This window comes from Chrysochloris asiatica, unplaced genomic scaffold, assembly GCF_000296735.1.
Source record: "Chrysochloris asiatica unplaced genomic scaffold, ChrAsi1.0 scaffold00025, whole genome shotgun sequence".
Classification (NCBI taxonomy): domain Eukaryota; kingdom Metazoa; phylum Chordata; class Mammalia; order Afrosoricida; family Chrysochloridae; genus Chrysochloris; species Chrysochloris asiatica.
In genome coordinates, this window is record NW_006408543.1 from 21,257,963 (window position 1) to 21,282,418 (window position 24,456).

Sequence of the window (24,456 nt, forward strand, 5' to 3'; positions counted from 1 at the left end):
ATTGAGTACTACAATCCTTTACTTGTTATTATTGTTGTTACATACCCTTGAGTTGGTTCCAACTCATTATCAACCCTTTATAGTGTGTTTGAGGCTGTCAATCTTTACAGGAGTAGAATGCTCATCTTTCTGCTTCAGAGTAGATGTTGGATCCTTGCTGTTAGCAACCCAACTCGAAACCCACCATACCTTAATACATACATATAGTGCTCCCCATTTTTTTTTTTTCCTTTTTGATCTTGGTTCTTTCTTTTTCTTCAGCCGTGTTTCTTAGGTTTCCTTTGTAACACTGTATTTGCTACTCTCTCATTGTATTTTCAGATTGTGACCAATCTGGATCATGATTTTAATAGGATTTTGTTTTATTCTCTATATAGGTAAATTAGCTAAGCCATATAATTTTCAAATCTAGGTGTATCTCATTTCAGTATAGTTTTTGTAGTAACTTTATTTTTTAGTGTTTTTAATTCTAGTTTCTCCTCGCCTGAATTCCCATATCTATGCATTCTGTTCTAACTGGAATTGGGAAGATATTTAAATAAGAAGATATTTGAAGTTAACCATGTTTTCAAAATAATTTATACTTGAGTAAGCATCACATGAAATAGGTTTTTAAATTAAGACTCTGGTTTATTTTTAGGTGGAAAAGAGGTGACAAGTAAAGAAGAAATAAAAAGTGTTCGCTGGGCATCATGGACATGTGTTTCAGGCCTTGAAGTGAATGGAATTTGGCCCAAGTATTCAGACACCAATGATATAAATTCAGTAGATGGAAATTATTCTGGGCAAGTTTTAGTTACAGCTGATGACTATGGAGTTGTAAAATTATTCAGATACCCTTGTTTAAGAAAAGGTATGTTTAAAAAAAAAAATCAAGTAACATGTCTCTTTAAAACATACTGGTTATTTGGTTAAAGGTTTCATGAAAATGAAGATAGTTAATTAAAGTAAGTTTCATTTTTCTGATTAAAAATTATTTTCATGTTTTATTACATACATTATTTTCACTTTAACAACCAGAAATTTATTCTCTCCCAGTTTTGGAGGCTAGAAGTCCAAATTTGGAGCTCTAGGAGAAGGCTTTCTCTCAGTAGGCTCTGGGGAAAGTTCTTTGCCTTTTTTCAGCATCTGTAGACTCAGTATTCTTTGGAGATCTCCATACATCTTATCATTAGTCTTCCCCTGGATTTAGGAGCTTCACAGTTCAGGGACACCAGGTCCAAAGGAACATTCTACTCCTTTTTGTTGTTGTTGACAGGCAACTGGTGGATATTGGTAGTACTAGGTCCCTTTAAACTCTGCTCACTTCTCTTTCCTTTTCTCTCTCAAAAGAGATTGACTCTAGATAAATCCAATCCTGTAGATTGCATCTGGACTCTGTAAGTGAGGATTTATAACACATAGGATAATTACATCAGATCAGGGCTGATCACTTCCGATTACATCATGGGTTGATTGCATCATGTTAAATCTTATATAATACGGAGATGATAACTACATCTTAACTGCTAAACAATCTTGGTTAAGACAAGTTGACACAAAACTTTAACTATAGCATTATACCCTTTGTCAACTTGGTAACTGTACATATCTCTTTAAACTATACATAATCTCTAAATAAAGACAATTATAAACTCATGCTTCTAACATGATACAACTAACAGGTGTACAGCCAAAAACACACTAACCCCATATTACCCCCAAAAGTCTTCCAAGTACAAACTTCAACCTGGGACAAAATTCCTTTTCATTTGAGAGTCTAGACTACAAATTATATGTGGTGCTATGGGTTAATGCATTACTATATTTTTGTCATTAAATTTTTATTAAAAAATATTTTTGAATTCACATACCAATGTGAATGTACTATACCTCTTTCTTTTTAGAGAAATATTTTTCTCCCTACTTCTAGAGTTGCTTCATAAAGTCAGATTTTATGTAAAGGTTTTCATTTTTTATGGTTTATTAACTTGAGCCCACTCATCTATCAGTTTGTTACGCTGTGATGGCTTGTGTGCTGCTGGAAGCTCTGCCATCAGTTTTTTAAATACCATCAGGGTCACCTATGGTGGACAGCTTTCACCAGAACTTCCAGATTAAGACAGACTAGGAAGAAAGAAAGGTGGACCACTTCTTATAATGGGCAGCCACTGAAAACTTTATGACTAATAGCAGAACATTGTCTGATAGAGTGTAGAAAGATGAGCCCCTCATGCTGAAAGGCACTCACAATAAAACTGGTGAAGAGCTGCCTCCTCACAGTAGAGTTGACCTTTCTGATAGGGATGGAACAATGCTTTTGGGACCTTCATATGCTGATGAGGTACAACTAAAATGAGAAGAAACAGCTGCGAACATGTATTCATAATTGAAACATGGAATGTACAAAATATGAATCTAGGAAAATTAGAAGTCCAAAATGAATGGAATGCATGCAGATCAATATGCTAGGCATTAGTTTGCAAACACCTGGGGTTAGAAAACCACAAAAGAACATACTCAGTATTGCTCAAGCTGAAGGAACTGAAGAAAAAATTCAAGCCTCGATTTGAAATATTGAAAGATTCTATGGAAGTCCTGGTATGGCACTGTGGGTTAATGTGCTGGACTGCAAGATCTGTTTGAATCACAAGGTCAGTGGTTCAAGTTCACCACTTGCTCCTAGGATACCTTATACACAGTTACTCATAAGGAAGAAACCTGTACATAGATCAAGAGGCAGTTGTTCAGACAGAACAAGGGACCTCCTTATGGTTTAAAATTAGGAGAGGTGTATGCACCAGGGTTGTATTCTTTCGACATACTTACTCAATCTGTATGCTAAGCAAATAATCTGAGAAGCTGGATTATATGAAGAAAACATGGCCTCAGGATTGGAGGAAGACTCATTAACAACCTGTGATATGCAGATGATACAACCTTGCTTACTGTAAACAAAGAGGGCTTTTAAAGTACTTACTGATGAAAATCAAAGACCATAGCCTTAGTTACAGCTTGCACTTCACTGTAAAGAAAACAAAATCTATCATGAGTAACTGCGATTCACAACTAAAGGTAGATGTTTTGTAACATAAAGGGGGACGTAGTTAATCTTACAGTCCAGGAACAGAGGATCCTAGGACCATCAAGGGAGAAAAGTGGAATGTGGGACCCTATCCAGAGAAGCAGCGACACCAAAGATGGAGGCAGAGATGATGACATAGAGAGATAGAGCAGCTGAGAATTCTAGACTCATGGAAAGAGAAAGGCTGTGTGCTGGTGGCCAGGAGGCAGACTTTCAGAATGTGCCCTTGGGTTGTTTAAATGATTATATATTCCTGAGTGTTTTTGTGTACATCAAAGGAAAAAAAAAAACAAAAACAGGGAACAGAAGCAAATACTGTTGAATGATGATGTGTTGAGGGGATTGTAATCATTGCAATGAAATGAAATACAGTAGCCTGAATGTAAAACCAGTGTTCTCCCATGTAAATTATCACTCAATTCACAATAAATATTAGAAAAAACACCAAAAACAAAATCCTTACCACTGGATCAATAAACAATATTCGTATAAATGGAGAACTAATTAAAGTTGTCAAAGACTTCATTTTGCTTGGATCAACCACCAACACTCATGGAGGCAGCAATCAAGAAATCAAAGGACATAATGCATTAGGCAAATCAGCTGTACAAAACCTCTTTAAAGTGTTCAAGATCAAAGATGTCAGTTTCAGGACTAAGTTGTGCTTGACCCAAGCCATAGTATTTTCAGTGATCTCATATGCATGTGAAAGTTGAACAATGCACAAGGAAGACTGTAGAAGAATTATTGATGCATTTGAGCTATGGTGATGGAGGAGACTATTAAAAGTGCCATGGACCGCCAGAGGAGCAAACAATTCTGTATTGGAAGAAGTACAACCAGAGTACTCCTTGGAAGCCAGCATGGCCAGACTTCTTTTTAAATACTTCAGACATATTATCAGGAGGGACCAGTCCCTGGAGAAGGATATCATGTTTGGTAAAGTGGAGGGTCAGAGAAAAAGAGGAAGACCCCCAATGAGATAGATGGGCACAGTGGCAGCAGCAGGGGCCTGAAATGTAGCAATGATTGTGAAGTTGGTGCAGGATTGGACAGTATTTCGTTCTGTTATGCATAGGGTCGCAATGAGTTGATACCAACTTGATGGTACCTAACGACAACAGTGAGCTGAAATGGACTTGTATTAGCCATTTTGAATCTGATAAACCAGGAATGACAAATTGAAGAGGAATGAAATCACATTAATTGTCAGAAAGAGCATTTCAACATCTATCTTGAAGAAAAATGTCATCTATCTAAAGATACTTCCCATATGCCTGGAAGAAGACCAGTTAATACCAATATTTTTCAGTTCATTTACCAACACTTAAGTCAATGAACATGAAATTGAAAAATTCTACCACCTTCAATTTGAAATTGATCAAACATGCAATCAAGATGTATTGACAGTTACTGGTAATTTGAATGTTTAGATTGGAAACAAAAAAGGATCAGTAGTTGGAAAACACAGCCTTGGTGATTAAATGAACCTGGAGTTAGCAACAATGGGCTCAAATATAACAATAATTGTGAGGATGGCACAGGGCTGGACAATATTTTGTTCTGTTGTGTATGGAACACTGTGAGTTGGAACTGACTCCATGGCACCTAACAACAATAGTAACTTTAATCAGAGACATTTTTCCTTTGTCTATCTCTCAAGTGTCCTGAGTAAGTAGGCAACTCTATGTAGGCAACTGTTGTGCCTACGGATGTTATGAGTCAGATTCAACTCAATAGTATCTAACAACAACAAACAACTTTACAAGTTTAGGTCATACTTTGTAACCTGTTGGTTTGCTGGTTGATTACTATGTGTGTTGTGTGCTGATTAATCCCTTAACATATATTGTTTTGACTTTGTTTATTTCCTTTAACAATTGGTTAAGTGCCTTCAAGTAGTTCCAACTCATAGTGACCCTTTATAGGATTTCTGATTCTGTGCATCTTTGTGGGAGCAAAGCCTCCTCTTTCTCCCATGGAGTGACTGGCGGGATCTAATTGCTAACCTTGTAGTTTGCAGTTCAGTGATTATCGCACAGAGCCACCGCACTCCCTCCTTTAACAGTGGGGTGTAAGAACAATAAGAGATCTAATAAATATTTTCTACTTATTTTTATGTAATACCTCTTTTTCTTGTAACTTATCTCAAATGTTGATTTAATCATTGTGTTCATAGAACTAGGGATAACTAAATGAAGTACAGTATTCATTAATTTATTAATTTATTCTCTACCTTGTTTCATTAAGTATTTGAGTCAACTTATAACAAATCCATAAATATGCAAATAGGATATGAATAGAGAATCAGTACCAGGGGAAATATAAACAGAAGTACATTGTTAAAATCATATAAATGAAATGACAGTAGTCATGCATCAAATTAGATTCTCAGCTTCCTGGAACCCAAAATAAAGCAGGTCACCAAATAGTTTTCATTGTGTATTTTTTTTTTTAATATAAAGAAGTCTACTTATTCCACAGGAAAAATGTATTTTTTTCTGGGATATGATTGTCAAAGAACTCTCACCATTGTTTTGGGGCTTTATATTGGAGACAATGAATGTGTATTCATTCCTAGAGCATGAACCAGTACTGATGTAGTAATGATTTTATATGAGTTGTTGGTAACACCTGGAGGCCAAACATGAAAATGCTTTTTCATAAAAGTGACTATGGAAATAACTGAGGTAATTTAATTCAAATATGCCACATGCACATGTATGTCAAATTTAAAGTTTAAGATGTGGGCTGAGTCCAACTACATTACACAGACTCCTGTCAACCTGGAGTATGGTGAGACCTAGGGACTCCTGAGCCCATAGACAAGGACATAGCCACAGAGGGCTAGAGCAGAGAGTGAAGTGTCTAGCTGATAAGAAATGAGGGGAGATGCACAAGAATGCCCATACTTGCAGATAATACCCATTTGATCTAGCTTCAATTACTTGATGAACAGAACTCGACTAGAGGAAGAAAACAAGGGTAATTCGCTATAATTTGATGAACTTGACCTATACTTATGGATGTAGTAGCTTGAAATACCAATCAAGAGGGAAGGAATCTTCAAAGCAAAGATCATTCCCTCTGTACACAGGGTTGATAGAGATGGGCAACTTAGACATTGGCTACCTAAAATGGGGCAGGGGGCCTGTAAAGGCTCAAAGTGACTGGCTTACAAGTTTTCAAGAGGGAGTTTAGTTTCAGAGGGTGCAGGGGAAGGTAGAATCTCCACTGAGTGGTTTTCAACCTGTCTAGATGGGGCTGGTGAAAGGAGATGGGAATAAGACTATTGTGGTTCAATAGTGAGTAATTGTTATGACTGATTGCAATTGTTGCAACTGTAAAGGTAGAAGTTTTGTAGCAAAAAGAGGGGAGTGGTTGCTCTTGCAATCCAGGACCCTATGACCACCGAGGGAGAAGAGCGGGAGCGGAGTATGGGACCCTATTCAGAGAAGTAGCGATGCTAGAAATGGAGGCAGAGATGACGACATGGAGAGATGGAGCCACTAGGAACTGTAGACTCATAGAGGGAGAAGAGCTGTGTGCTGGCGACTAAGGGGCAGGCTTGCAGGGTATGCCCTTTGGGTATTAGAATGATTGTATATTCCTGAGTGTTTTAGTGTACATCCAAAAACAAAAAGGGTTTACAAGTAAATACTGTTTAATGATGATGCATGGAAGGAATTGTAATCATTGCAATGAAACGGAATACTATAGGATGAGTATAAAGCTGATGTTCTCCCATATAAACTACCACTCAATTCACAATAAAAAACTTAAAAAAAAAATTAAGATTCAATTTTTTATGGACACACAGACCTTCTATAACTTAGTAAAAACTTTTAAAAGAAACTGTAGCCATATATTATTGTATCCAGTATATTTGAACAGATCAGGTTGATCTAAGTGGGATAGAAAGGAATGTTACTCTAACTTGGCGTTCCTGGGAGGGGCTAGTGGTTAACACTTTTGGTTGCCAGTAGAAAGATTGTAATTTTGAGTTCATCCAAGGGTGACCCAGAAGAAGTCCTCGAGCTCTACTTCCCCAAAATCAGTCATTGGCAACTTTATGGAGCACAGTTCTACTCTGAAATACATGTGATTATCAGGAGTTGGAGTTGAATCCATAGCAACTGGTCTGGTTTGGTTTTATATTCTGAAGTTAGTACTAAAAAGCAGTTCCTATGATTGCAAATTAAAAAAAAAAAAACAAAAAAACCACAACCATGAAGGTAAGTCATTTCTTTACAGTGGAAAAATCTGGTGTATACTACCTTAGCCAATGATACAACTCACCATCACTAATTATAAAACGGACTTCTTGTTGATGTTAAGTATCATTGAGTTGGTTCCAACTCATAGTGACCTATATAGGGTTTCCAAAGAGTGGCTAGTGAGTTTGAACCACTGGCCTTGAGGTTAGCAGTCCAGTGCTCTTCCTGAAGTGCCACACCAGGACTCCTATAGAACTGACTATGCCGCCTGAAATTATATATCCCAAAAGACATATCACCTATGCCAAAAACATAACACCTGAATGTACTTAGGAAGAAACATCAGGCAAACCCATATTGATGGGTTTCTGTGAATATTGGGATTAGAAAGTAGCAATGAGTAGCAATAACATAAAGGACATTATTTGGATCATTGGGCATATTTGGTTAAAGAATATATATGAACTTGTTAAGTGCCATTGAGTTAATTCTGAGTCATAGCGATCCTGTATAGGGTTTCCAAGGAACAGCTGTTGGGTTTGAACCACTGACCTTGTGTTTAGCAGTTCAGTGCTAATCCTACAGAGCCACACCAGAATTCTGTGTATTAAGTAGTGCTGTGTTAAGTGCCTTCGACTCAGTTCTGACTCAAGGTGACACTGTATAGGGTTTCCAAGGAGCAGTTGGTGAGCTTGAACCACAAACCTTGTGTTCAAACCGACCTTGCATTCCAGTGCATTAACCCGCAGCACCTACCTGGATTCTAACTAATGTTGTTAAGTGCCGTGGAGTCGATTCTGACTCATAGTAACCCTACAGGGTTTCTGAGGCTATAAATCTTTACGGGAGCAGAAAGCCTCATCTTTCTCATGCAGAACACCTGGTAGTTTCGAACTGCTGACCCTGAGGTTAGCAGCCCAACTTCGTAACAACTGCGCTACCAGAGATCCTTTATATTATACTTATGTAGGAAAATGTCTTGTATTTAAGAGATGATACTCCTCCCATATTTTGGATTAAAATTTTAAATTGTTTGCAACTAACTCTCAAGTGGTTAAAATGTGGTTGAATATTTAAAATTGGTGACTCTGCCTGACAGCATCAATTGAAGGCTTCCTGAGAACTAGTCTTGTAATTTTCCTATGAATTTAAACATTTCCCAAATAAGAAATTGAGGGTCAATAGTCCATCTCACGTAATGAATGTGTTTACTCTTTCCATTTATTTGTTGTTGCTCAGTGCTGTCGAGTCATAGCAACTTTGTGTAGGGTTTCTGAGGAGCAGCTGGTGCGTGTGAACTGCCAGCCTTTGTGGTTCACAGTACAGTGCTAATCCTGCATTGCACACTAGTTAGGTCTTTTGTCTTCTATTGCTTCAGTGAGGTTTTGTAGTTTTCAGTGTATTTGTTTACTTAAATTTACTTCTAAGTCATTTTTTTTCTCTTTTATGTTTTTATAAATAGAATTATTTCCTTAATTTCATTTTTGGATTATTCATTGCTAGTAACTAAAAGCATGAATGATTTTTCCATTAGTCTTATATCTTATAGTATTGCTGAGCTTGTTTATTAGTTCTCATAGTTTTTTAGTGTATTCCTTCAGATTTTCTATCTATAAGATCATGTCATGTGCAAATTGAGATAGTTTTCCTTCTCCCCTTCCAGTCTAGATGCCTGTTCTTTTCTTTTTCTTGTCTAATTGCCCTGATGGCAAGCACCAATGTAATATTGAGTAGACATAGTGAGAGTAGACATCCTTGACTTGTTTCCCTCTAATCTTAGGGGGAAAGTTTTCATTCATTCTTTAATCATTAAGTATAATGTTAATGGTAGACTTTTCATAGATGCTCTTCATTGAATTGAGGATGTCCCTGTTCTTTTCTATCCCTAGTTTGTTGAGTGGTTTTATTATTAAACAGTGTTAGATTTTGCTGAATACCTTTACTGCCTCTAGTGTGGTTTCTATCCTTTTTATGACTAACATGGGGTGTTACATTGATTGAACTAACCTCGACGTTCTGTCACAGACCCTACTAGTTCATAGTGTATAGTCCTTTTTATATGTGGCTGGGTTCAGTCTGCTATTATTTTGATGATTATTTACATTTTAAAAGGATGCTCTGGCTGCTTGAGTTTAAGACTAGTGAGGGCAGTGTTAGAATAGACTCCATTCTTTCAATTTCATTTAAGACCAAAGGCCTCAGGGCAAACCACTCAAATGTCTTAATATGAAAAATAGGTGATCGCCTTGAGGGCCCGTGCTATCCTCAAAGTAGTAAAATGATGCCCTACAGTCCTTAGGGCTCCTACTAAGTTTTATTGTACATTAGTAGTACAAAGATTTGCATCCATTGATTTAAGTTCATCCATTCATTCTGGTAGCATAGTGGTTACGAATCGGTCTGTGAACCTCAAGGTCAGCAGTTCAAAACTACCAGCTGTTCCATGGGAGAAAGACAAGCTTTCTGCTCCCGTAAAGATTTACAGCCTCAGAAACCCTGTTCAGGGTCGCTATGAGTCGGAACCGACTCCATGGTACAATACCACCACCATTCGTTCTTTCAACAATGTTTGAATCAACACTTTTCCCTTTGGTCATAATTGTTAAGGTAATGGAAGTGGGAATATAATAATTGATGTATAGAAATTGTTGTTTGAAGCAGTCGATGCTTGTATAATGTGCATTAGCATTTGTTTACCATTTTAAGATGTATTTTTGTTTTAGGGGCCAAGTTTAAGAAATATATTGGCCATTCGGCTCATGTAACTAATGTCAGATGGTCGCATGATTATCAGTGGGTTATTTCTATTGGTGGAGCAGATCACTCTGTCTTTCAGTGGAAATTTATTCCTGAAAGAAAACTGAAAGATACTCTTCATATAGCACCCCAAGGTGAGTAGTACACACTACCTAATAACTTCAATAACCCCGAAATAGTCATTTTAGTATTAAGTATAATCTAGCCTTATAACCTAATAGTAGAGTTGACTAGTAGTAGAAATTTTATATTAAAATATATATTTACAGTCAGATGCCACAAAGCAGGAAATACAAAGTTCTTTCGGTTGCACTTAAACCTATTAAATGATGAGTGAAGAAATGGTTATGTTAGATCATCAAGTGTTTAATGTGTACTCTGGGAAATTAGTATCTAGGTGTTTTCTATGCTTTTTTGACAGAAACTACCTACTGTTAATTTGCCTATTGCATATAGTATTTTGAGCTACTCTTCATTTCAGTTACAGGTTATATTCACTTATATTTGCACAGACACTGAAATGTGGTGAAGCAGTCTCTGGGGAGCCAGAGGAGGGATTTGAAGGAGTTACTGAGTTTGCCCACCTTCATCTGTCAGTTTGTCATACTGTGATGGCTTGTGAGTTGCTGTGATTCTGAAAGCTATGCCACCAGTATTTTAAATACCAGCAGGGTCACCCATGGTGGACAGGTTTCAGATGAGCTTCCAGACAAAGACAGATGAGGAATTAGGAGTGACAAATTACTTCCGAATATTTAGTCACTGAAAACCTTATAAATAGCAGAGAAACACTGTCAGATATAGTGCCGGAAAATGAGCACCTCAGGTTGGAAGGCACTCAAAATGCGACTGGGGAAGAGCTGACTCCTAAAAGTAGAGTTAACCGTGATGACACGAATGGAGTAATGCCTATGGGAGTAAAGCCCGTGGGACCTTCATTTGCTGATGAGGCACAACTCAAAATGAAGAGAAACAGTTGTAAACATCCATTAATAATTGGAACATGGAGTGTATGAAGTATGAATCTAGGAAAACTGGAAATTGTTAAAAATGAAATAGAATGCATAAACATCGGTATCTTAGGCATCAGTGAGCTGAAATGGACTGATATTTTGAATCTGACAATCACATGGTTTACTATGCTGTGAATGACAAATTGAAGAGGAATGGTGTTGTATTCATCATCAAAAAGAACATAATCCAGATCAGTCATGAGGTACAACGCTATTTGTGATAGGATAATATCAGTGCACCTACAGGGAAGACCTTCTGGTAGCTCTGGTAGCATAGTGGTTACGAATTGGGCTGCGAACCGCAAGGTCAGCAGTTCAAAACTACCAGCTGTTCCACGGGAGAAAGATGAGGCATTCTGCTTCCATAAAGATTTACAGCCTCAGAAACCCTATGCTGGGTCACTATGAGTCAGAACTGACTCCAGGGCACATAACCACCACACAGGGAAAACCAGTTAATACCGCTGTTATTAAAATTTATGCAGCTACCACTAAAGCAAGTGAGGATAAAAGTGAAGAATTCTACCAACTTATTCAATCTGAAATTAATCAACACATGCAATCAAGATGCATTAATCATTACTGATGATTGGAATGCAAAGGTTGGGAACAAAGAGGAAGGATCGGTAGTTGGAAAATATATCTTTGGTTATAGAAATGATGCTGGAGATAGCATGATAAAATTCTGCAAAATGAAAAATTTGTTCATTTCAAATACCTTCTTTAGACAGCATAAGAGACTATTATACACATGGACCTCGCCAGATGGAATACACAGAAATCAAATTGACTACAGCTGTGGAAAGAGACGATGGAAAACCTCCGTATCCTAAGTCAACGCAAGGGGCAGATTGTGGAACAGACCATCAATTGCTCATATGCAAATTCAAGCTGAAGCAGAAGAAAATGAAAACAACTCCACGGGAGCCAAAATATGACCTTGAATATAGCCCACCTAAATTTAGAGAGCATCTGAAGAACAGATTTGATACATTAAACACTAAAGACCGAAGACCAGAAGAGTTGAGGATGACATCAAGAACATCATACAGGAAGAAAGCAAAACGTCATTAAGAAGACAAGAAAGAAGGAAAAGATAAAAATGGATGTCAGAAGAGACACTAAAACTTGCTCTCCAGCGTAGAGATGCTAAAGCAAATGGAAGAAATGAGGAGGTACAAGAGTTGAACAGAAAATTCAAAGGTCAGCTTGAGAAGACAGAGTCAAATACTACAACGAAATGTGCCAAGATCTGGAGTCAGAAAACAAAAATGGAAGAACACGTTCAGCATTTCTCAAGCTGAGGGAACTGAAAAAAAAATTTAAGCCTTGACTTTCATTATTAAAGAATTCTCTGGGCAAATTATTGAATGATGCAGAAAGCATCAAAAGAAGATGGAAGGAACACAGAGTCACTATACCAAAAGGAAATGGTTGATGTTCATCCACTTCCAGAGGTAGCATATGATTAAGAGCCAATGATACTGAAGGGGGAAGTCCAAGGTATGTTGAAGGAATTGGCAAAGGACAAGGCACCAGGACTTGATGAAATAAAAATTGAAATCTCTCAAGAAAGTAAGGCGGCACTGGAGGCACTCACTCATCTATGTCAAGAAATTTGGAAGACACCTATCTGGCCAACTGATTAGAAGAGATCTGTATTTGTGCCCATTCCAAAAAGAGGTAGGTGAACCAACAGAATGTGGAAATTTTCGGACAGTATCTTTGATATCCCATGCGAGTAAAATTTTACTAAAGGTAATACAGAAATGGCTGCGAGCATACAATGACATAGAACTTCCAGAGGTGCAAGCCAAATTCAGAAGAGGATGTGAAATGAAGAATATCATTGCTGATGTCCGATGGATCTTGGCTGAAAGCAGATAATACCAGAAAGATGTTTACCTATGTTGTATTGAGTACACAAAGGCTTTCGATTGTGTGGATCATGACAAGCTATGGACAACATTGCGAAGTATTCCAGAACACTTACTTGTGCTCTTGAGGAATCTGTACATGACCAAGAAGCAGTTGTTCGAACAGAATATGGGAACACTAAATTGTTTAAAGTTAAGAAAGGTGTGACAGGGTTGTATTCTTTCACCATACTTATTCAACCTATATGCTGAGCAAATAATCCGAGAAGCTGGACTATATGAAGAAAAATGTGACATCAGGATTGGAGGAAGACTCATTAACAACCTGCAATATGCAGATGATACAATCTTGCTTGCTGAAAGTGAAGAGGACTTAAAATACATGCTGATGAAGATCAAAGAGCATAGCCTTCGGTATGGATTACATCTTAATGAAAAGAAAACTAAAATCCTCGCCACTGGACCAATAAACAACATTCTTATCAATGGATAAAAGATTGAAGTTATCAAGGACTTCATTCTTCTTGGATCAACTATCAACATTCATGGAAGCAGCAATCAAGAAATCAAACAATATATTGCATTAGGTAAATCTGCTGCACAAGACCTTTTTGAAGTGTTAAGAGCAAAGATGTTAGCTTGAGGACTACGGTGCACCTGACCTGAGCCGTGGTATTTTCAATAACCTCATATGCATGCGGAAGCTAGATAGTGAATAAGGAAGACCGTAGAAAAATTGATGCTTTTGAGTTATGGTGTTGGAGGAGAATATTGAAAGTGTCATTGGCTGCCAAAAGAAACAACAGATCTGTGTTAGAAGAAGTGCAGCCAGAGTGCTCCTTGGAGGTCAGGATGGCCAAACTTCGTCTCTCATACTTAGGATATATTGTCAGGAGGGACCAGTCACTGGAGAAGGATATCATGTTTGGTAAGGTGGAGGGTCATAGTAAAAGAGGAAGACCCCCAGCGAGATGAATTGGCAAAGTAGCAGCATCAACAGGCAACAATTGTGAAGTTGGCCCAGGACCAGGCAGTGTTTCATTGTGTTGTGCATAGGGTCGCTGTGAGTCAGTACCAACTCGATGGCACCTAACAACAACATTGAGTTTGCAGTGAGTGCAGAGGAAAGTAATCTATAGTAGAGTTTTGTAGCATGTGTGTCACTTGAATAGGGAATTGTCATTTGATTGTTGTATGACTTGTCTCCATGTCAGCTGACAGTGTGGTCAGCCTTTCATCATTTATCTTATAGTGCTGTTTGGCACTGGAATCTTTTTTTTAAGAAAACTCATAACATTTTTTTTTTTTTTACTGTAGAAAGTCTGGCTGACTCTAACAGTGATGAATCCGATTCAGATTTGTCCGATGTTCCAGAGCTAGATTCTGAAATTGAACAAGAAACACAGCTCACTTACCGTCGGCAGGTAACTTTTTATTATCATGTGGTGTCCCCCTGAAATGTGCAGTTTATTCTATTTCCATGCTCCCTGTTCTTTTACTCATCTATTTTCATCGTTTGTGGTCTGGACTTTCCCAAGCATTGTGTGGTTATTTCAGTTGTCTTCCTTCAAGACTTAAAGTACACTTCTGTGAAATATTCTTTTATAGTAAGTGCCTGGTATATTATGTGTTTGTGTTGTGTGATATTATGTGTTGTGTGCCATGAAGTCACAGTCCATTCCCATTTCTTTCCTTTAAAATATTTTTTTTAAAACTTCATCCTGCTCCTGAGGAGTGGCTGGTGGGTTTGAATTGTCCACCTTGTGGTTAGCAGACCAGTACTTAACCTAAAGTGCCTCTAGGGCTTCTAATTATTAGTGTGACATATATAAAATACAGAAAATTTAGAATAGTTCATCCCAAGAGAGTTTCATAAAGTACCTACTCATTTAAGACAACTGTTAGAACTTTAATGATCAGTAGTAACCGCACAGTGTGAAAAATATATTGGCACTCCGTGAACTCTTCTCTTGATAAATATTCTAAAAATATTCCTATTTTCATCCATTTCTTTAAAGGTTTACAGAGAAGATCTACCTCAGCTTAAAGAGCAGTGCAAAGACAAACAAAGAAGTGCTGCTTCTAAAAGAAGAGAGCGGGCTCCAGGCAGCAGTATTCGCTTACACTTTGTTCATGGGTACACAACAGCTGCTTCTCATGATGTGTTTGGGTTTGGAGTCACACTTACTGTGTAGCTTTTGAATAAGTGACCCTAACCTCTTCCCACCTGATAAAGAAACATAGTATGTACTTCACAGCGCTCGGATGAGAAGGAAATGAGTCTGTATTTGTTGTGACTGAGAATGTTGTGTGACAGAGAAGTTGTTGTTGTTAAGTGCCATCGAGTCAGTTCCAATTCATAGTGATCCTATATAGGGTTTCTGAGGAGTGGCTGATGGGTTTGAACCACCGACCTTGCAGTTCCAACTGACCTTGAGGTTCAGTGCTGCTTCTACAACACCACAACAGGACTCCAACAGACATACTGTTGGTGTTAAGTGTCGTGGTGTCGGTTCTGACTCATAGTGACCCTGCACAGGGTTTCCGAGGCTGTAAATCTTTACTGGAGCAGAAAGCCTCATCTTTCTCCTGTGGAACAGCTGGTAGTTTCAAACTGCCAACCTTGTGGTTCGCAGCCCAGTTCATAACCATTACACTACCAGAGCTCCTAAACAGACGCATAGTAAACACTATATTAGTGTTTATCAAATAAAAATAGAATCAATTTATCTTTAAAAAATGACTTTTTCTAGCAATGAACTCTTTCTTTAAACAAATGAAAATATGTAAAATTGAAAATCTACTTATCTCCCAGAAATATGTCTAATGTGGAATGGCAGTGTGGTCCTCTGCCCTGAGCATTTTCGCCTTCAGATTTTCATTTCAGTTAAGTTACCAGTTCCTGTATTCTCTTAGAACATCTGGCAGCATAGAGCTCATATTTCAGCTGGGCGGCAGTAGGTTTTCCAATCTAACTTCTTCTGACCCATCATCCAGCACTCATTGTCTGACCTGCTTGACAGTGCTTTTCAAAAATTTGGAAGGCATTTATTTATTAGAAATATTTTAACTCCAGTGGTAAAGCAGGCAGCATATTTCTAAAACAGTTGTATGTTCTACAAATTTGAGGCTCAAAGAAAAGCAGTTATAAATGAAATTGTACTCACCATTTTAAGATTTTGCTATTTTTCCTTTGTTGTTGTTAAGTGTCGTTGAGTCAGTTCTGACTCATAGCAACCCTGTATAGGAGGAGCTGGTAGGTTTGAACTGCCTACAGTGCCATACACATTCCTAGATATTTATAATATTTTTTTAAATTGTGTTTTAAATTTATTTTGGGGATACATATTCTCACAGCTCAGTAATGTATATAAAATAGAAGGGTGTACTTTAGAAATCTCCTCCCCACCTCTGCTTCCCCACCCCCTATTACTCTCCCCACTAAAGATAATCACTGTTACTTACTTTCAGATATGTTTTGGCAGATATAAACAAATGTAAATATAAATTGCTTTCTATACCCTCTTACTTAAAAAAAAAAAATTGACAGCTTTTGTTTTATAGTTTGATATTTGTGATTGTTGTTGAGTACCTTTGAGTTGCTTCCAACTCTTAGTGACCTTGTATTGGGTTTCCAAGGTCCAGCTGGTGAGTTTAAACCACCCGCCTTTCAACTTAAACCAACCTAGCAGTCCAGTGCTTTATCCTACAGTGCCACATCAGGACTTCTAGTTGATATTGTCGTTGTTATTGTTAAGTGCTGTCCAGTTGGTTCCAACTCATAGTGACCCTATATAGGGTTTCAGAAGAGCAGCTGGTGAGATTGATTCTACGACCCTGTGATTCGAACCAGCCATGCAGTGCAGTGACCTGGACTCCAGTTTGATATTATATTTACCTGAATAATAGTGTACTATGGCCACTGTCTTATACCTTGCTTCCTTTAATATTATATCTTGGGATTTAGTGGCTATTTGAAATGAGAGCAGCTCATAAAAGTTTATGGGACCTAAGTTATTTATATTTTCTTTGCACTGTTCACTATCCTTTAAAACTGGTAGTTGAATAACCCATAAAGGACCCATTTCTCCTCTGTGTATTCCGTATTGATCATATACAAGGCCACAGTTACTGTTTTCTATCTTAGTTACAGAGGGTATGACTGTCGAAGTAATCTGTTTTACACTCAAATTGGTGAGATTGTTTACCATGTGGCAGCAGTGGGTGTCATTTACAACCGGCAGCAGAACACACAGCGTTTTTACCTGGGTCACGACGACGAGATTCTCTGCCTGGGCATTCATCCTTTGAAAGACTATGTGGCAACAGGACAGGTAGGTTAACTTTTCCTTGGGTTTTAAAGTTGGGCTTGTCCACTTCTTTTGTACGTTGAGAAATGCAGAGTAAAGAATTTTGTAGACTAGGATTTTCTTTTCATATTGTTAATAAAATTTGTCTATAATTTTTCTTATAGTTTATTGTGCTTGTTATATGTTGTTATTTTAAGTTTAGAACCAAGCATTTTAGTTTGTCTTCTTTCTGTTATGATTTTTTTTAATGTTTTATTGTGAATTATATGTTAGTTTACATGAGAGAACATTAGCTTTACATTCATCCTCTTTATATCGTTTCATTGCCATGGTTACAATCCCCTCCATGCATCATCAACCAACCAAAGGCTATACCCTGCAAGCCTGCCCCCAACCCCGGTCGTCAGTACACAGCTCCTCTCCCTCTCTGGGTCTGAAGTCCCCAGTTGCTCCATCTCTCCATATCGTTGTCTCTGCCTCCATCTCTGGCATCACTGCTTCTTTGGGTAGGGTCCCGCTCTCTGCTCTTCTCCCTTGATAGTCCCAGGGACCTCCGCTCCTAGACTGCAAAGTTAATCACACCCCTCCTTGCTACAAAATGTCTACCTTTACATTTCCAACCCTCACAAGCAGTCCTGAAAACAATTATTCACTATTGTATCACAAGAGACCTATCCGCATTTCCTTTCATCAGCCTCGCCTAGACAGATTGGATACTACTCAGTGGAGATTGTACCTTCCTCCATGCCCTCTGATTCTAGGTTCCCTCTTGAAAGCTTGTAAGCCAGTCACTTCTTGCCTTTGTAGCCCCCCCCCCCACACACACACACTTTGGGTAGCCAATGTCCAAGTTGCCCAGCCCTGTCTATTCTGTGTGTGGAGAGGGTGGGAATGATCCTTGCTGTAAAGACTTGTTCCCTTTTTTAAGCTACTGCATTCATAGGTGTAGGTCAAGTTCATCAATTGTATCAGATTACTCTTTTTTTCCTCTTCTTTCTTCTTCTAGTTGAGCTCTGATCACACAGTCATTGAAACCAGGTCAAGTGGGTATTATCTGCAAGTGTGGGTGTTCTTATGCATATGCCCTCTCTTGTTATCAACTGGATGCTTCACTCTCCACTCTAATCCTCTGTGGCTATGTCACCGACTCTGGGCCCAAGAGTCCCCAGGTCTTGCCACACTGCTGGCCAACCAGGTCTCCACCCAGATTCACAGGAGTCTATTGAGCATTGTAGGGCTCAGCTCACAGCTTCATTGCTGTTTTTCCCTCACTTCCCCTTATCGGTGATGAATGTGGTCACCAATCAGAGCGTGTATTCCAATTGAGTCTTGGAAGGTGATGATTTTTTTTTTAAAAAACTACAAGTAAAAATTATAGAATACATAAGGACTAGAAATCTCATTCAGGTTGTGTTGTCTAAAATTATATAATAAAATTATATAATAACTTATCTAAAAAATATTGTGTGACAAGCAGGATGACTGCATTTTTATTTGCAGTTATGGTAGTTAGTTATTCAGATTTACCAACATAGAAAACACAGTAGGAAATGCTGAGAGAAGTTTTAAATGGATACACCTCTCTCTGGGTGCTCTCAGAGAAGAAAGGGAAGGGGTGATGCTATTAGATTCCTACTAAAACTAAGTATTCTACTAGTTTCTTAATGTTGTTGTTGTTGGTATGTGCCGTGGAGTCGGTTCCGACTCATAGCGACCCTGTACAGGGTTTCCGAGGCTGTAAATCTTTACAGGTGCAGAAAGCCTCAACTTTCTCCCACATAACAGCTGGTAGTTTTGAACTGCTGACCTTGCGGTTCGCAGCCCAATTCGTAACCACTACGCTACCAGAGCTTAATGTTGTTAGGTGTGGTCAAGTCAGTTCTGACTCATAGCAACCCTGTACAGGGTTTCTGAGGAGCAACTGGTGGGTTTGAACTACTGACCTTATTGTTAGCAGTCCAGTGCTTATCCTACAGCGCCAAACCAGTTTCTTAAAATGTACTCATGGAGTCCTGGTGGCGCTGTGGGATAAAGCATGGACCACAAGGTCGGTTTGAACCTCAAGGCCAATGGTTCAAACTCAGCAGCCAATCCTTGGTAGCTCTATACAAGGTTGCTATGAGTTGGAACTGATTCAAAGGCACTTAAGAACAACAACAATTCTCACCTCAACCCTCTGAGAGTGAGATATCATCCGTAGTTTATGTTTGAGGGGATTGGTTTTTGTTAAGTGCCTTCTTGTCAGTTCTGACTCATAGTGATATTTCAGTTCAAACTGACCTTGCAGTCCAGTGCGTATCCTAAGGTCCCACATGAGAAATTAAAGAATCTCCCCAAATCATTCAACTAGTAAGTAGTAAAACTTAAAGCCCCAAGTCTGTCTCGCACCATAAACTGTGTAAATATAGTTAAGGCACTATACCTTCTAGAAAATATTGAGGGGTCAGCTTGCATCATCCTATATAGCTTTTCTTAGAGCATCAGTGAAAAAAGAGGCAGCCCCTCAAAAAGAGATGGACTGATACAGCAGCTGCAACAGTGGGCTGAACCATAGGAAAGATTGGGGAGGGGCGTGGCACAGTTCTGTTGTGCTTAGGGTCAGTGAGAGTTGGAACCGACTCCATGGCATCTAACAACAGCAATATGAAAGGAGAGAAAAGTCTTCCCTTTTTTTCCTTACATCCATTTCTCACTCTCTCCCTTCCTGCCTCCCTTCACTCTTTTTTTCCTGCTTCTCTCCTTCTCTCTCTGTGTTTCTTCCTTCCCTTCTTCCATTTATTAAAAACCATTCATTGAGCACATGCTATGTCTCAGCTGATGTGCTTAGAATATAAAGTAAGACATGTTTTTACCATTCTGAAGAGGACAACAGATATGTAGTGTCATAACTGTAGATCAGGGCCTCTTCATCTTGACATCTTGAACTGGAGAATTATCTGTTGTAGGTGGCCATCCTCTGCATTGCAAGATGTTTAACAGTATTCCTAGCCTCTACCCTCCACTAATTGGGACAACCAGAAATGGAAATAAACATGCTTCTTAAAGTTGGTAAAAATGAATAAAATGCATATTTATTTTAAAAAGTACTTCTGAAGCATTTTATTTGAGTGTTCCGAAACTTAAATGAAACTTAAAAGAAAATTATCTTTCTGAGAATAGAGTACAAAGAATACCCACTTTGTCAGAAAATATGATCTTAAGTAGAGATGAAGAATCTCCTGTTTTATTTCCTTTAAATGGATTTGAATAGAAAGAATTTCATTGTCTGAAATGACTTTTCCATTTCCCTCTATTTTAGGTAGGTAGAGACCCTGCTATTCACATATGGGATGCGGAGACCAGTAAACCACTGTCAGTATTGAAGGGCTACCACCAGTATGGTGTCTGTGCTGTAGATTTCTCAGGTGAGGTCATTTTCTACCTCAGTATGAGTGATCAGAATGCAGGTGCAATACATAGCATTTCCTAAACTTGTTTTCAGATGTCCTACGCAATTATATTCTGAAAATGAGCTTTGCTGACAAGATGACAGTTAGAATCTAATAAGCATAACATTTAGTGACCACCAAAATAAGCAGGTTTCTATGGAAATGAAAAATGTTTGCATAATCCCTAAAACCATCTCAGTAGTATATATTTTCTACTTTCGAAAACCTTGATCTCAGTTAATGTTTTATAGTCAGTAAGTAAACATTGAAAATGTTTAGGGTAAAGTGGCCAAGAGAGAGAGATAAGAAATGAAAATCTTGTTTTATAACATTTCTATGAAGTGATAGTTCTGTGGACTAAATTAAGCCCTTCCCTAAGGAAAAGTGTTGGAATCCTTGTCCTTATACCTATGACTGTAATCCCATTTGGGAGTAGGATTTCCTTTGTTATGTTAATGAATTCATACCTGTGTAGGGTTTGTCTGCAACCTACTTGTTGTTTTTCAATTATCTGTTTTGTTGTTGAGAATACCCACACAGTAGCTGCAACAGTGGCCTAAAACTGGAAAGTTTGTGAGGGTGGCATGCAGTCGTTCTGTTGTGCATAGGGTCACTGTGAGTTGGAACTGACACCACGGCACTTACCAACAGCAGTACATAGCTCTCTGAAAGGAGAGGAAGCCTTCCCTTTCAAGGAGCAAAGTATATTCCAATCAGCAGTTTCTACATGTACCATTCAGCAACGCTGACGACATTCAAGTTGTGCGAACATTTTCACCCTCCTTTTCTGAGGTCTTTCTCCTCCATTCACATACATTCACTGCCCTCTAAGTTCCCATTCTAATCTTTCAAGTTGCTATTGTCCATTTGATCCCATATCAGTAATTCTTATAAGAGCACAATGCTCAGTTTTTTGCTGGTTAAGCTAAACTGTTTGGTTTTATGACTTCAGGGTATATTTTTGGTTTAAGGTTTAAAGATTTTCTTTGGGGTCTCATCTATCCTTCATGGCTCCAGAAAGTCTGAATACCATGAGAATGTGAAATTATGTTCTTCCTTTCCCTCCTTTTGATCAGGAGCTGCCCATAGAATCTTTGATCAAAACATTTGTTCAGTAATGGTAGCCAGGCACCATCTAGTTCTTCAGGTCTCAGAGTAAAGGATGCAATTGCTCATGTGGGCACTTGGCCAGTCCTCCCAGAATAAATTCTGGTTCTTGTTACAATTACATTGTTGTTGTTGTTGTTGTTAGTGTCATTGAGTCCGTTTCGACTTGTAGTAACCCTGCTTAGGGTTTCCGATGAACGACTGAGGAATTCGAACCGCCAATCTTGCAGTTCAAACTGACTTTGCAGTCCAGTGGAGTATCCCACAGTTATATATACCGTATAGTTAAAATTATTTATAAAAATGTGAATATAATGCTGTGGTTCTAGAGTATGTACTGAATGTTTTCTTTTATCTCCTGAACGTTAATGTTTAATATATCATGCTGATTAATTTTCACAGCGGATGGGAAGCGTTTGGCTTCAGTTGGGATAGATGATAGTCACACTATTGTGCTATGGGACTGGAAGAAAGGAGAGAAACTTTCAATAGCAAGGTAGGAAAAACAAGACATGGTAAAAAAATTTTTGGTGTTACTTTGGACTATAAGAATGTTTTAATTAAAGCAGTTTTAAAATCAAGTAGACATGAAACATTTTTTATTGTTGCTAACTTTATTACCATTGAATAAACAGTATAATTGTGAGCCCACTTTTTAATGTAAATATAGTATAATGTTGGAAATAGTTATTATCTGAAATCTCCACTTACTGGTAGAGTGAATTCTTTTATGTGGTAGGCTATGATATTAAGTGAAGTACCTTCAAGTCGGCTCCAACTTGTAAGGACTCTGGATAGGGTTTCCGAGGAGCAGCTGGTGGGTTTGGACTGCCAGCCTTGTGTTTTGCAGTCCAATGGTGATCCTACAGAACCACACCAGGAGTACTGGCTATGATATAAATGATCATATTCTATAATGACGTAATAAAAAAGATACACACAAACCTATCACAAATAAATTACAGGTTATTGTTTATTTCTTTGTTATATGTTTTTCTTAGTTTCCTAACTTTTCTACACTGAGCCTGTATTATTTTTATAATAATAAAAACAACTGCTTTAAAGGAAGAAATGGTCTACAATATCAAAAACTCCTTTTTTTAACTTCCCATTCCATAAAGTGAGATGTTAAAGGACTTGCAGAATAGAGCTAAATCTTTTTTCAGAGTGTATAGACAATTTCCAAATAAAATATTGTTTAAGATTAACTTAATATTTGGAAAAATTATTAACTATAGCAAAATATTTTTAAACAAAACACTTAAACTCATTGAAACCACAAATAGCATTCTCTACACACAGTGTTTTTTAAACTGAGTTACTACTGGTACTATCGAACCAAAGTTAAATTTGTACTGTCCCTATCACTTGCGATTTTGTTGAGCAGAGGTAACATATTAAAATAATGACGAAAGGACAAATTACACAGCCCAAACCTGAGGAACAAGTAGGGAGCAGAATCTCAATAATGGAGTAGCCATGGTTGGGTGCAGATAAGGCAAGTGATCATTACAAGACTAGTGTGTCTTTAGAGTGAAAACGTCTTTTGCATTTATTTCAGAGGAAGTAAAGATAAGATTTTTGTTGTAAAGATGAACCCTTATGTGCCTGATAAATTAATCACAGCTGGAATTAAACACATGCGATTTTGGCGCAGAGCAGGTAAGACAATACTTCTTTTTGCTTCTTTGATGTTTAACAAATGATTACTTTTAGGAGTAATTTACCAAAATTCAATATCGGATCCTGTGTTGGGTCCTGGAACAGAAAAAGGATGATAGTGAAAAACTGGTGAAACCTGAATCAAGTCTGGAGTCCAGTTGCTTGTCATCTATCAGTGTTTGTTCATTCTGACAACTATTCTGGGCTAGTGTAGAAGGTGGTGATGTCCAGGTAAGGTTTATTTTGCTGTCATATATCATCTGCATTTATGTAATATTTATATTTGCTAAGGAATTTATCTTAGGAAATTAATCATATGCTGTCCAGACCATTCCTTGTGTTAAAAACAGGGTTTTTGTCCAAATTCAAAGGAAATTTTTTATGATGATTCTTTATATACTGTAAAATGTGATTAGTTTAGTGATTTCTAACTAGAATTCTTACAGATGGTTACATTTAAAATTTTTTATAAGTCTTTTCTAAATAGACAGATACATATGAATTTTAGCAATGTGACATCAAAATCTGAGTAAATTTAATCCTTTCTGACAAAATATGTAGGAGGAAGTCAAACAAATATTAGAAAGGCATAGGCTGAGTGAAGACATATCTCAAGTTTAAATAAGCTTCAGGCTGTAAACAGCACAGGATATGAATTGATATCCATACTTGAGATTTAATACATTATCACAGAATTAAGAGAAGTAATTTCATGTATCGAAACACATTTTTTTTCATTGGGTTCTCTTAGTTGCTCAAAACTATGAATACCTAGAACCCTAATGACTCTGACTCATGGTGACGCTATAGGACCCCACAGGGTTTCCCGAGGGCGAACATAGATTCCCTAGGGTTTCTGGACTATAAAGCTTTGTGGGGAGCAGACAACCTCATCTTTCTCCTGCAAAGCAGCTAATGAGTTTGAACCAACTGGTGAGTTTGAACCACTGACCTTTCAGCTAGTAACCCAATGCTTAACCTACTGCACCATCAGAGCTACTTTATTTCTGCCTTGGAGGCA

At 37.9% G+C, this 24,456-nt stretch overlaps 1 protein-coding gene across 1 annotated transcript in view; it reads left to right on the forward strand.

The window, feature by feature from the left end:
• Positions 1–24,456, forward strand: part of EML5 (echinoderm microtubule associated protein like 5) — a 266,949-nt gene that overhangs the window by 110,305 nt on the left and 132,188 nt on the right. Inside the window, exons 10-17 of the mRNA XM_006839584.1 lie at positions 641–853; positions 10,005–10,172; positions 14,246–14,352; positions 14,947–15,065; positions 17,076–17,262; positions 20,537–20,642; positions 22,176–22,269; positions 23,335–23,435. Coding sequence (XP_006839647.1) covers positions 641–853; positions 10,005–10,172; positions 14,246–14,352; positions 14,947–15,065; positions 17,076–17,262; positions 20,537–20,642; positions 22,176–22,269; positions 23,335–23,435 — 1,095 coding nt within the window. The remainder of the gene's footprint in view (positions 1–640; positions 854–10,004; positions 10,173–14,245; positions 14,353–14,946; positions 15,066–17,075; positions 17,263–20,536; positions 20,643–22,175; positions 22,270–23,334; positions 23,436–24,456) is intronic.